Below are 14,084 nucleotides of genomic sequence, written 5' to 3'. Positions count from 1 at the left end.
CAGTGTCTCTACTCTCCGTATCGTCTCCTCCGTCTCTCTCCCCCTCTCGCTCCCTCTCTCTGTTACGATCACCAGGGGCTTTAAGTTCTTGTTCTCAATCGCCTCGCTGTAGTGCTTTCTCCAGCAGAAGCACATGTCCATCCCTGTGTGTTTCTACAGCTTGTTTAAATTATTCACATCAGGGCCATTACTGGGAACGCTCGTCCCCCCCTTTACGACCTGCCTCCCCGTCCCTGAAAACCCATCAGGATGAGACAGGTGGTCTGTGCGGACGGAGACGGGGGCCACATTTCCCGGATTTTCACTATCGTGGAAGAAAGTTGAGAGTGCTTGAGTTCCTCCGCAGTGAACCCACTGACAGAAATAAATCACTCCCTGCAACATTTTTGGGTGAATTATTGAAAGCCTCCCCGGTGGGACAGAGTGCTGCGTTAATCTCCACGATTACTTCAAGTACAGATGACCAGGAGTCAACAGCCTCGGCTTTGACTCAGACCTGGTAGCGAGTGAACGGCTCGTCGGTGTGTCTGTGTCGTCTCTGCGGAAAATGGACGAGTGAATCACGGAGCTGTTAACAAGGCTCCCAAAAACACTCCTCAATAACATTTTCTGTGTGTCAGAGTGTAAAATGTCACATTTACAGCTGGAGAGCGTTGTAAAGTCGACATTGCACTACTGTGTGTGTGACTTTTAGACATGAACACACGTCTGTTCCATTCAAACCGTTGTCAAATGAGTTTGAACACAATGCTGATGAAGTCCAGAGCCGGATTAACGCAAAGGCAAACTAGGCACGTGCCTAGGGCCCGATTGGCAGGGGGCCCAGACAGAGAGACGATCAAAACCTAAAAATGACTTGGTCCACGTTTCAAGACGATTTACGCTCCTCGTCCTGATGACGCGGCGCTGTCAGGGCGTCCTGAGGACAGTCTGCTCCGATCGGGCACAGTTTGTCTTACTGCAAATTTTATTGGTCTTTGTATATTTGACTACTTATTAAACTATTCAATTTAATCAACACATTTAATTAAGATTTTCTGCAAAATGCAATAGCTTACAACATTTATCTTTTTGCTCTGTTTACATAGCAATGCTGACACCTATTGGTGATTTACTGGTACTACTGCCTTAACAATGACACTCGCAATGGATAAGATAAGGATAATTTAATAGCATTTAATAGAGCCTTGTAGTAACGTATAAATACGGTAATAAAAATCAAAAAATAGTCTGATAGACTGTTTAATATACGACACATGACTTATTTGGCAAACAAAGACCTTGTTGTACATGTCTGTTCATAGTGACGCATGTGACATCTATGATAGTATTGCTTGACAGCTCCTGTTTTAAGATGATGTCCAGTGTTTCTGTTCATGAAGATCACAAAGGCAGAATAATCACATCAACAATAAAAAAAAAACATCAAAAGTTCTGGAGCTGTAAGTATTCCCACATAGTCAGTATATTTTATGATGGCGTGCCTGTTGCTGTAACACCCCCTTGTATCAGCTGGTGTTCACTGCTGTTAATAAAATAAAATGAACAATTTGAAGCAGCTGTCTGGTTTTTCAGCAGCCAGCTGTGCAACACTTTCCGCTTTCTCCAACCCTCTCGCGGTCAGTGAACTCTGACCCCTGTGCACACAGTGCTGAGCCAGGCTCTGACCCACCACTCAGTTGCCTGCTATATCTTTGTTATTTATCTAAATCACATAAATAAATGACAGCACTCTAGGGCTCCGGGATGAGGGACTCGAGTTTTAATCCTCACCATGCTCCTCGAGCACCTGGCACATGCCCCTCTACTGGGGTTTATGGATTAAGATTAGGTGGACAGGACTCTGGCCTCACACATCCTTGATATTAGCACCTCCAAATGTTGCTATGTACATTTTCAGGTAAAACTAACCCTAGTTTGAATCGAGTACTTGTTCGTTCTGTAATATGAAATCTTTGTTTTGTCCACAAACCGAAATAAGTCAGTTTTAATGATGTCTTTGTTATATGGAGCAAAGAAACCAGAACATATTCACATTTAAGAAGCTGAAAATTCAGAAAACTTAAGGATGAAAAATTAAGGAAAATAAGGCTTGTATACTGTATATCTGGTCTCTTTTGTTTATTTTGGCCCTTTTCCACTATGGTCCCGGCACGGCACGGTTTAGGTTGCTTTTCCAATACAAAAAAAGTACCAACTCAACGTGGGCGGAGCCATCACTGCACGGCTGCATGAAACTGCCGTGACTTTGTTTTACACACACACACAAACAAGTGATTAGTGACTTGTAGAGCAGTTGTTTTCAGTGTAACTGAATCATTAGAATCAGTTAATTAAAATATTGGTTTAGTACTTCCTCCATGACCAGAGCACAGACAGTTTGTTTGGCAGAGAGTTTGGCTTGATTCTTGTGTCGGAGGGTTAGGGTTATGTGATGGCACTCAGTCAGTGCTGTGCCGTGCCGTGCCGTGCCGTGCCATGCCGAGCCGAGTCAAGTCGAGTCGAGCCGTGGGAAACACGCCATTTGTTGTATTTTAGACTCCAACTGTTTTCCAAGCCAAGCAGTAAACATATATGTATATAGATAATATTGATTTGACAGTTTTGGCAAGTGTCGTTGTGCATCATCAAGATCTAGTATATGGGGAAATCTGGTAGTTTTAGCATGTCCAGCACTTCTGTATTCTGGTGGTACAAAGATCTGGTGAAGATAATAATGCTCCTGCTCCCAGTGGGCAGATGGATTAGTGTGTTCACCTAAAGCTCAAACACTCTCTTCACTACTGTCTGCCTTTAGAAGCTGACTGGGGCTCTTCTTTGGTGTGGACCAGAGGTGGACTGAAAACTTTGGCACCAGCTCAAACAAACCACGCTGATGCACCACATTTCAGTTTTAACTAATTAGCAGGATAACTAGACCTCTTTGGGTCGACTGCAGAGTGACTCAGTTGTTGTGCTTAGTATAAAGGTATTGTTGAGTTTATTTAGAAGAAGGAGAGCATAAGAAGTGATATTTCACACCCTGTGCATTCCTTATTTTTCGTCGGTCAGACCTGGCTCTAAAAATAGCGTATGTGATTTTTTTGTCCCTCCCTCTTTTGTTGCATTTTTATCAGTTTGAAGCTGCCATATTTGTCCGACACCCAATTTCAAAGATAGAATCTCACATGGCACCTCTTGAGATGGACCACAGATCTGCTTAGTTCTGTTAACTACCTGTAAAACGATGTGTTCAACCAGCAGCAGTCGCTCAGTGAGGGGGTTTCCTGGCCAGGATCAGTTAGATGAGCTATGTCAGCGCCGCTCAAACGTCCACGCCGTCGACAGCTACTGTTAACACACCGCTGACCCCGTGCGGTCTGTTGACATGGCAGAGCCGCATGGATTTCTGGGAAGTGATAAGACACTCTCTGGCCAGAAACCTTGCTTTGTTATCTCCACATAAAGATAGCAATGGAATCCATTACCAAGTATGCAGAGGGGAAAAGGGGGAGTGAAGTGAGTTTGAGAGGTTTTATTATACCCTCTTTATTTCCTTACCTTACATTGCATCTTCTAAATGAACCAGTAACCAGATCAGCTGGACGGAACCTCCCTTTTTCTTGGAATTCCTGACGCTTGGTGGGAGGAATTGACTAAGCAAAAGAAAAAGCCCCCTGACATCCATGCAAAGAGGAAAGAGTGAGGTAGAGCTTTGTCATTGTTGGTGCCTGTCGAAGCACGGAGCGGCAGAAAGGTCAAGTTTCAGGCTTGCACTTAGTTTCTGCCACGCTCACGTGCTTTCTGGAGAACACACCAAAGATTTTCTAAATGGTGGTGAACTGTAAAGGACTCTCCTCTCTTTCTGTCGGTGCTGTCCGTCTCATACCGAGTTCCCGGAACACACACACACACACATGCCCTCCACTTCTCTCCCTCCTTTAGAAATTCTAAACCTCTTTTCAGCTTTGTTTGTGAGCGGAGGTCATGGTTGACCTGCCAGCCTGGGAACAGTGGCGGCCAGGACGGGACCAGGAGGTAGAAATCAGTGGAATAGTAAACACGGGGAGTGTGTGTCAACACAGAGGCCTTGGAAAGTGCCTTTCCGTTTGGCCTGGTCAGCCCTGCTGTAACAGCACAGCTGCAGTGATACGGGGCCTTAATGCACTCTCAAGTACCCGTCTTTTACACCAGGCCACTGGGGCAGCAAAGAAATGCTCACAAGGTGTTTGTACGCCACGTTCTGGCCTTTGAAGCAGCAGCACTCGCTAACAGAAAGAATGTTTTTTCAGGACATTTAGTTGGCATGTAACATGTGAAATGGAGCTGGCACCGCACAGACATATCCAAACACTGACTTCTTTTTATTAGCAGTTTTACACGTTGATGCCGCTCGGCTATTTCAAAGCAAAAAGTTGAATAAAAACAGGAAACACTAAGCAGTCAGTCATCACAGGTTGGGAAAGTTACTGATTACATATTACTACTTCAAATTAAAATGACTTTAGTGATTACTTGGTGTCCAAAGTAATACGTTAAATCAATAATAGAGTCAAAAAGTGATGTAAGAGAACTGAATCCACTGTATTTAGACTTAACTGTTCGAATAGAGAGCTGAAAACATCTCTCCCAACTTTCATTTTTCCGCTAGAGCTGAAACTATTTTGATAATCGATTAATCGGTTTGAAGCTTTTTTCATTATTAAAATAAGATTTCTAATTGTTTTAGCTTGTTAAATGTGAATATTTTCTTCATTATTTTGCTCCATATAACAAAGAAATCATTAAAGCTGAATCACATGGTATAACACTTTCTACGCGTAGATCTTTTTGCTATTAGCTTAGCCCCTGGATCTTCTAGGCGCTTTTTCTTGAACTATTATTATTGTTTGGACTTTTTGTTGATCTGTTTTCATCAGTTCCTTGTTTCCTGTTTTATTTTGAAGTTTTTACGTGTGTGTGTACCTTGTCCGCTTTTACTTCCTGTCTTCCCTGATCGTTATTTTATGATATGTTTGACCTGTGTTTGATTGTCAGTGCCTCCGTGCTCAGCTGGTTTGTTGTTTTGTTTGTAAGTTTATGTCACACTTCAGTCCCGTCACTTGCTCTAATCTCTCATCTGTGTTGCTGGTAAACTACTTGTGTTTCTTCTCCATGTTTTTTTGGTTTATATTTTACTCCTAATATGTTTTGCTTGATGAAAGCAAAGCACTCTTTTAGTTCATATTTGATGTCTGAATTTTTTAATATTTTTTTTTAATTTTTTTTTAACCCTCACCCTTTTTACCAATAAGAACCAAACTGTTTGTACCAAATACATTTTTATTAATAAGCTGAAGAAAACATTTATTATTGTGGGGAACTTGGGGAAAGTTCTTTCACTTAGTTCTGTGTCATTAACGCACAGCAATGGTTTGGAGATACTCCCTTCATGTGCCATCCCACTCATTTATTTTGTGACCTTGCCCAAGTCTTTTCACTGATCAGACTCAGTTTTAATGTTTATTTTTCATCTTCGCTCCTCTTCTCTTATCTTCCTCCAAGGTCGGCTTCTTATCTGTGTGAGGGCTGAGTATATGAAAGTTTTCAAGAAAATGGTTTCCTCAGGGCTATGTTTAGGTCTGTGCTTTTCCCTCAATTTTCAATATCACGTCAATGCCAACAGCAAGCAAAAATATGCTGAATCTGCATTACATGGAAGTCCTTGTTTTCTAAATTTACAGTGAGAGTTTATTCTCACTGCAAGCATGGAAGACGTGTGATGGATCTGGGAAGAATTTGACAATGTAACTGCTTTTCTGTCTGAAGATGTTCCTGAAATTGTCTGGACAGGTTTGTAAAGCTCTTGAAGTAACACCATTATCACCAACGTTCAAATACAGCGGTTTAAATACGCTGAGCAAAGTCAGCTATGGACTTTTCACAGGAGGCAGATTTATTCCCAGTAAGACACGCACTGGTATAAAGAAATCAGATTAAGGTTGTTGTTTTTTAATTTTCCATGCACTCCAGTCTAAGTTCCTCAGCTCCACTCCAATCACGTACTCGGGTATATACAGTAGAACAGTATTCCTGATTTTTCTCCAATTGCCACCAGAGGAAGCTGGCATACCACTGGTGGTATGATTCAAGGTGCTGCGTGTCACCTGGATATTTCAGACATTCCGTTCATGTGAACATGTTTGACCCTGAAAATCATGTGCTACATTTGTCACATGTGAATGGAAAACATCAGTTTCCATGACCAAAAATCAATTCCCTGGACTTTTCCCTGGCATTTGTGTCTGAAAATGGCTTTAAGGGTCCAGTGTGTAAGAATTGGTGAGAATATACAGAGGTCTATTCTCATCCCTAGCACACTGGGGAACTACAATGGTTGTAACGATTTGTAAAGAAACTGACTGAACCCAAAATAAGTGGAAATCCAGATCATGTTTTTTGTTTGTTTTTTTTAAAGAAAGGAAAAACTCATTTATTTACAAAAAACATACAAAATCAAGCCAAAGGAAAAACACAACTAAGAGCTCTGAGTCCAGGGAACACACAGAGTGGACATGACACACTGGTGTCTGTTTAGTAGAAGTAAACGAGGAGATGAGTGGAAGCTCCGCCCCTACCGACCAGCCCAGCCTCCTGAAACAACAAAAGTGGAACACATTACACAGAAAACCAAGAACTTTAACAAAATAAAGGACAGAAAGTGACCCCATGACGATGGTCTTCACATACCAGGAAGGATGTAAACACTCCACTCTTCCACTCTACGGACCGTTTCCTCCATCTCTTTTGTTGTTTTATGCATCTGAAATATGTGCCATTCTTCCTCTTTGAGTAGTCGAACATGAAACATAAACTCTGGCTGCTTTGTCTGATGTGACTGCGACTGAGGGATATAATATAGTGGCACAAGATGGTGACCTCCATTAAGCAAGGAGCAATCTTCTCCTGAAGGAGCAAGTATGTGTAATGGCCTCCAGGTTTCTGTACCTAACTTTGATATTATATTGATGTTGATGTCCATACATATGCATGGAATGTGTTTTCATCGTTTCACAATTTTCATTGAACTTTTATATTTACATTTTTAAATAATTGAATCATATTTGCTGTCAGGATAAGTCGTACTTTCACTCCCTCTTGTAGACATGTGCAGTATATATGTGACATGTGAAAAAATCGAACTATATCGATCGAATTATAGCCTCAAAGTTTTTTTCGTAAGTTTGGCATGGAGTAAATATCTGACTTTTGTGCCTTTTTCACTTAACAAATCAAGGCCATTGCCACAGCTCTTATTCTAAGGCTGCAGAAAACAAACTATTTTGAATTTAAAGTGGTTGTGCACTTCCACAGACATACTTTCTTCACATTCTTCCAATAATCCACCTTCTTAAATGTTATTCACTGGAGCTCTGTGTTGATGCGTGTCCTCCTCTCTGCTGCAGGGCCCCTGTGGAGCCGAAGACTCGCCGTCTCCTGACCTGTCTCAGTCCCAGCAGCTCCAAGTCCAGCACAGCTTTGTTCAGGAACACTTCCAGGCCCAGTACAAGTGAGTCTCAACACAACATAACACAACATAACACACATTAGCAGCCTGTGTTCTATGACTGCAGGGACATACAGTACATAGCATCACAAGGAGAAGAGATGTGTCACTGTCATGTTGTCAGCACACCTGCCCACCCACGCTTATATGGTATTTAGGCTTCATTGATTCAATAACAATGTAATTACTAGAAACAGCAGACGCAAAGGGGATGCCAATATTTCTTTTAAAACGACGTCCTCAGAGACGTGGATGCCACGTTAGGAGAAGAGTAAATCTTACTAATTACAAAGCGGGCAAAAGCAGAAAGGTTCTGAAGAGAAACTATCCCTGTGCCCTTACCTCACTGCCTCTTAGGGAAGTAGAAATCCTTTTTATACAAGTACTTATTTACAGCTTAGCTTCTGAGCTGGGTGAAATAATTGAGCTTGTTAGCCGTGGCAACTGCTAAGTATTTCCACTATTGTAATAATACCTTGTGCAGACTTACAGGACATTTGTGATGTGCAGAAAAAGCCCAGGCTTTGCAGGCTTTTCACCGCATTATTCTCGTTCCTCATGACTCTCATCAATCAGTCATTTAAAGAGACGCTTCATTCTTTACATGATGTTTACATCTGTCAGCTGTGGTCACCCGAGAGCAGAGCATCATGTCCATCGGACATTTACTGTCATGTACCATGTTCACAAGGAAACGGATAAGAGTTTACCAATCGACCAATCTCACTCATTAATTAAGTCTCGTATCATCACTAAAATCTGATCTTGCTTAATTAATAAAAGCTTTTTTTTTCTTCTTTTTTTTAAGTATTTAAACTGAACCTCTAATGTTGTCTTGTCTGCACCTTCCTGCGTCTGCCAACTCCTCGGAAAGTTGTCAGCTCTGTGTGACTGTCAGTATTGCATCTGTCAGAGCACATCTCTTAATTGCTACCCTCGCTGTCAGATGTTTCAGATGTGAGACCTTGGGTGTGTCTTGACAGGAGGCAGCAGTCTTGGCAGCCAAAATGTGTCCCTCCCCCCCTATTATATTCATATATACAGTATATATATATATATATGTATGTATATATATATATATATATATACATATATATATATATATGTAAATGTACATCTGTGTGTGCGTTTTGGTCATTTTTGTTATCGCTGAGGTTATTATTCTGCCTGTTTTTGTAACAAAGTAATGTAACATTATTTTTGTGCACCACTCATAAACAGTCAGGTCTGATAGTATTGCTTGACAGAGCCTAAGTGAGTGTTTTGGTGCTTTTCCACTATACAGTTGTAGCACGGCTCGGCACAGCTCGGCACGACTCTGCTCTTTTTCCATTACTATCGTACCTCCTCAACGTGGGCGGAGTCATCATACCACATCAGCACTTAACTGCCATGACGCTGTTTTTATAGGCGACACACAGAAAAATTAGCAGTTGTTTTCGGTGTAAGTGAATCATTAGAATCAGTTCATTAAAAAGATTAGATTAGATCTAGATTAGATTTTAGTATCGACTCAGTTCGCTTGGAATCTCACCAGAGCAGGTACTAAAAACAAAAAAGTTGAACTGTGCCAAGCCGAGTCGTGCTAGAACTGTGTAATGGATTTAGTATTTAGAGGCAGAGCAGAGGTGGGCACATCTAAGACGTGTTGTGTTTTTTTTTTTTTTTTTTGAGCAGTAGAATTCACTTTTGAAACTTCTTGAAACGTGGGCGCATCTTTGTGTTTTCAGTCAACCTGTTTGTTGCCGTTGCCTCCGTCTGTCTCCACATGAAAGAAATCACTTCCTGCGCGCGGAGCACGAATGTCTCCTGGTGACACGAGATCTAAACACTGAGCTACACTGAGAAACACAGAGAGAGTTGTGTGGAGCTCATGGACTTAGTCAACACTGTGTGCAGCATTGAATGGTTTGAATGTAAAGGACATTTATTAACGCTGAAGAATTACGCACTGCAGTTATAACAGTGCAGAAAAGGGTGTGAGATGTGAAACAGAAATGATTTCTGTGATATCAGTGCAGGGGATTGATTTTTGAACAAATACCTCTTCTCTGCTCCTCTGAAGGAGTCTGAGCTCTTCACCGCTGCCTGTGTAACACTTCACATTGCACTGTCTGATGTGATCCAGCGTCCAGAGCTGACAGACTGGAGAATTATTCTTATAATAAGCGGCTCTGTCGCTGCTCAATTGTCACAGTCATTATACACGTCCAGACAAGTCGGTTCACTGTCCACACAGGACGAGCGGGGAGAAATTGGATGTGAACTGGTGTTATCGGTCGTCACGTGCTGAGGCAGATAAAAACCCGTCTACTTTTAAAGACTAATTGTGTGATAAACGTGTCACTTGTTAGTGGAGCACAAAACATCGGCCTTTACTTCCCTCTGTTCAGATCTTACTCCATTCCATCAGCAACTATTGCTCCTGCTCTGTCTGGTCTGAGGTAAATCTTAAATTAAATCAGACTGTGATCTTTGTCTACATGTGGCTGAGCCATGGGCTGCAGTCTGTCGAGTATTGTTCATTATAGTGAAGCCAAGTGACGGGCAGCCTCGCGTTTCAAATTACCAACGCGGTGCAGTTTCAGTGGGAGCGCAGCTCGTCTTACTCTGATGGCTCTTTCTCTGAAACACCCGCTCTCCTCACTCTGTGACCTTTCTGTTTTGATCATATCTCCTGATTTGTTACTTTTACTTTTTTTTTACAGGCCCCAAATGACGCGCCTTTATTGCATGTATATTGCAATTCCAATTAGTGAATTATGAGGCACACACTCCGGTTCATGCCTTATCCATTTCAGAGTGCTAACGCGGTGAATAAACTGCGGTTCGTACTGTGACAGTGGATACACCTGCCAAGCTCTGTGTGGCGTTCACTCAAATAAAGATATTAAGGTAAAAAAAAAGGAGAAAGAGCTTCGCTGGTGTGCTGTCGTGCACAGCGTGGAGCTCTTCAGAGTGTCTTCAGCATGGCTGCATCACAGACAGGGGGATTCAGCCTCTGCACACTTCTTCCATTAGAGCATCACCAGAATATCACCTCTTCCCCTGCTCCTGCTCTCTTTTTAAGTGATCATTCAAGAGCAGCACGCGGTGGAACATCTATGTTTTAGTGGGGGCTGAGTGTGATTTGTATGCACAGAGTGCAGTTACCCTCACTGTTTCCTGGCGAGAATAAGACATCCGTAGGGCAACCATTCTGCTCTGCCAAGACTGAGCGATCCACTTAGAGCCAGTGTCAGCTGGGCTTGCTTGAATAGAGCTTTATTCACTCCCATCCTCTCCCGGCCTCCCCCTCTGCTTGTGTCAGGTGCCTTCCAATATGGAAAAACACATTTTCTAAGTTCATATGTGACTTTAAACTGCAGTGCGTAACTTTGAAATAAAAATAAATGTCATTAGATTCAAGCATTTGTCAAATGTCTGGTGTATGAAAGCTGGAGATCGTAAGCGGCGAGCCGAATGTAAACCTTTTCTTTTGGCACAAGCTCGGGTCGGGTGGTTGTGTGATTCTCGCCACTCTTGTCACACACACACACACACACACGCACTTTCTCCTATGTAAACTCGCCTCAACTCAATCACGTGACGTAAAGGCGCTTTATTTAGGATTGTTTATTTGCGACACAGCTCATTAAATAAAATGCAGAAGAATTGTTTTCATTTAGAAATGAGCTCACGTGTAGTTGTGAATCGAGATTGTGATTCTTTTAACGATTTAATTCACATAATAGAATTCTCAGTGTAGTGGTGTTTAACATGCTACGTCGTCGCATGTTGGTGAACTTTTTGAAGCATGAAGTATGTTTTTAGTGCAAGAAGGACAAAGTAGCAGGTCATGTGAACAGGAATTGCCAACACCCTCAGTCAGGACACAGCGTACAGATAATGTTTCATCATATCTGTTCATGACGACCAAACACAGGCAGAGGAATAACATCATCAACTACCAAGTTACACATTGCAGCTTTCATTTCTAATGCTGGAATGGTGTGGGCAGGTTGTGAGCATTTTGTAAATGTGTGTGCGACATGGCTTTAAAGTTATTTCCCCACATAATGGCAGATTTATATCTGTCGTGTTGATAATAAAGGAAATGAAAGGAAACACTAAATCAGAGGGAACATAGTAGCTTTGTCCACCTGAAGTTCCCTGCATGGAAATGAAAAATGTGCCCCTGATAATCCACGTTTATTATATATGGTTTTTGTTTTTTACAAGATAAATCCTAATAGTATTTCATCTTTCTCTCTCCCTCACCATCAACTGTTTTTTTTGTTTGTTTGTTAGATTTTTTTCTGGCTTGCAGTCATTTAAACCCTCTCTTCAATATTTAAAATCATAATTTTAACTCATTTAAAATTCATGATGACTTGACTGTATGTAATTAAATCGTATCATTTAGTTTTCTACATGTATATCATTTATTTGATGTACAGTCTATGGTGTTTCACCCACTGATGCTCTTCTGATACAAAACTAAGACTTATGCAGGACAGTTAACTCAGACTAACTCACAGAGACTTTGCGGTAGTTGCAGTAGAGAGTTTTATAAATAACCTCCAGCAATCACCGTTAGTTCATGGCCTCTCTGACTCATTGATCAGATAATTGGGTCACTGGAATAAGTTATTTCGAGTAGAGATGAACTAAAAGAGGAGTAATCTTGAGAAAGAAGGCCACTGAATTGAAATGTGTTGTATTATTGTTCACTCAGTGATGCAGAGGCAGAAGGGTACTCTGCTCGGGATCGTGTAATGGCACCACATTAGCATCGGCAGTGTGATGAGGGTGATGCAATGAGACAGAAACAGCTCCTGCAGGGTTCCCATGTATCGGATCAATCACTCCGGGGAGATTATTTTACTACTTACCACACTTCTAACTCTCTGTCTCTGTCAGACTTACGAGTTACATCACTCACCTCTTCCTTCCCCGGAGTCAGATCAAGGCACACGGTGTCCATGTCTCTGTGTTGGAGACGTCTTCTCTGCTCTCTAAAGTTAGTCAGGGGGTCGTTCAGGTTAATTGGGGAGCGTGTGTGCGTGTGTGTGTGTGTCTGCTCTGTGCGACGGTTTCTTTGAAAAGTGAATGTGATCGTGTGCTTTGTCTCCCTCAGATCTTCACTGACGTGTCCCCACTGTCTGAAACAGAGCAACACCTTTGACCCGTTCCTCTGCATCTCACTCCCCATACCTCTTCGCCAGACCAGGTGAGCACAGCACACTTCAGTTTGTTTGTTTTTTATATAGCTATTATTACACTGTTGAAAAAGCTTTTTTCAAGGAGTCTAATGTGTTCATGGAGTCCTTCAATGGTTCCAATGTGTGAACCCTAATAGTAAACACTCTACCTAATCCCATAGACTGTATATTAAAATGGACTTAGGCTATAAGATCAGATAAGATAAGATGGTCCTTTATTATTCCTACAGTGGGGAAATTTTCATTGTCACAGCAGCAAAGACAGTAAAATTAAAGATAATAAATAATAAACATGCATTTCGACATAAGGTGAAAGTACAATATAGAAAGATTAGACTATAAAAAATTCTAATATATATACATATATATACTGTTTATATATAAGTACTTAAATAAATATCTCATGTTCAACCACTTTATTTTACGATTCAGTTACACTGTTTATCTTCAACACATGTTTTTTTTTCTTCACTTCCATGATATCTAACGTCTTTGATTTAGTTACGGACTTTAGTTACTTTTCATTGACAGTAGTTGACAAACACGAGTATGATGACGACAAAGGCAGGGGCAGTGATTGCCGGTGTAAGAGAGGCGGGGCTGTGACATCATCATCCTAAAATGCTAGAGCGACATTTTAAGATGTTCCCAATCTGGGACCTATTTTCAGATCTGTCTCCATGTGGATGAAACACCATTATGATAAAGAACATGTGCATATTCACCTGCACTCGTTTCCATGTGGGTGTATCTCCTTATTTACCACTTTAAACTCTTCAAAACACGGAGGCTGGACAACACCCACCTTTGTCCATGTCCATGTACGGTAAGAACATAATTCATTGTGGAGCTGAGTGGCCCGGATCAGAGAGGAAAGGTTGGTGCAGAAGCCTCTCAGCGTCAAGGAACAATGTTTTACATTCAGCTGAAACCTCGTAACACCCATGCAGCCTTCGTGTCAGGTCAACAAGGGTCAGCCTTTCCAAAGAGGGAGACTCCAGTGTCTCTCTCACTTATGCAACAATATTCTTTCTTTTGAACACAAAACACATGATTAAAAACTTAGTTTGACTTAAATACACACAACGTGTTTGTGGAAATTGTTATTGGTCTTAACTATGTTGTGGGAGACTAATGTTTCCCATAACTTTTGAGACTCACGCCTCCTCCACCCCACACACACACACCTGCCTGTGTGACACGGACGACTACATCTTCACATGTGTCATCACTAACAGAAAACATAATATTTGTGAGTCCACAACTTTCCTCTAGGACACATACTGGACATGTTTCTGATCTAGGGACACGAATCTGACTTGGAGATCAAAATGAACGAGCAGATTTGTGCGTGT

At 41.6% G+C, this 14,084-nt stretch overlaps 1 protein-coding gene across 2 annotated transcripts in view; it reads left to right on the top strand.

Annotated features, from left to right (window-relative positions):
* usp43b (ubiquitin specific peptidase 43b) overlaps positions 1-14,084 on the top strand; it is a 75,706-nt gene that overhangs the window by 23,660 nt on the left and 37,962 nt on the right. For both annotated transcript variants that reach the window (XM_058653763.1, XM_058653764.1), the window contains exons 3-4: positions 7,425-7,528; positions 12,645-12,737. In XM_058653763.1, the coding sequence (XP_058509746.1) occupies positions 7,425-7,528; positions 12,645-12,737 (197 nt within the window). The remainder of the gene's footprint in view (positions 1-7,424; positions 7,529-12,644; positions 12,738-14,084) is intronic.

This window comes from Solea solea, chromosome 16 (assembly GCF_958295425.1).
Source record: "Solea solea chromosome 16, fSolSol10.1, whole genome shotgun sequence".
Lineage (NCBI taxonomy): Eukaryota > Metazoa > Chordata > Actinopteri > Pleuronectiformes > Soleidae > Solea > Solea solea.
The sequence above is the reverse complement of the archived record's forward strand: the minus strand, read 5'-3'. Positions and strand labels throughout refer to the sequence as shown.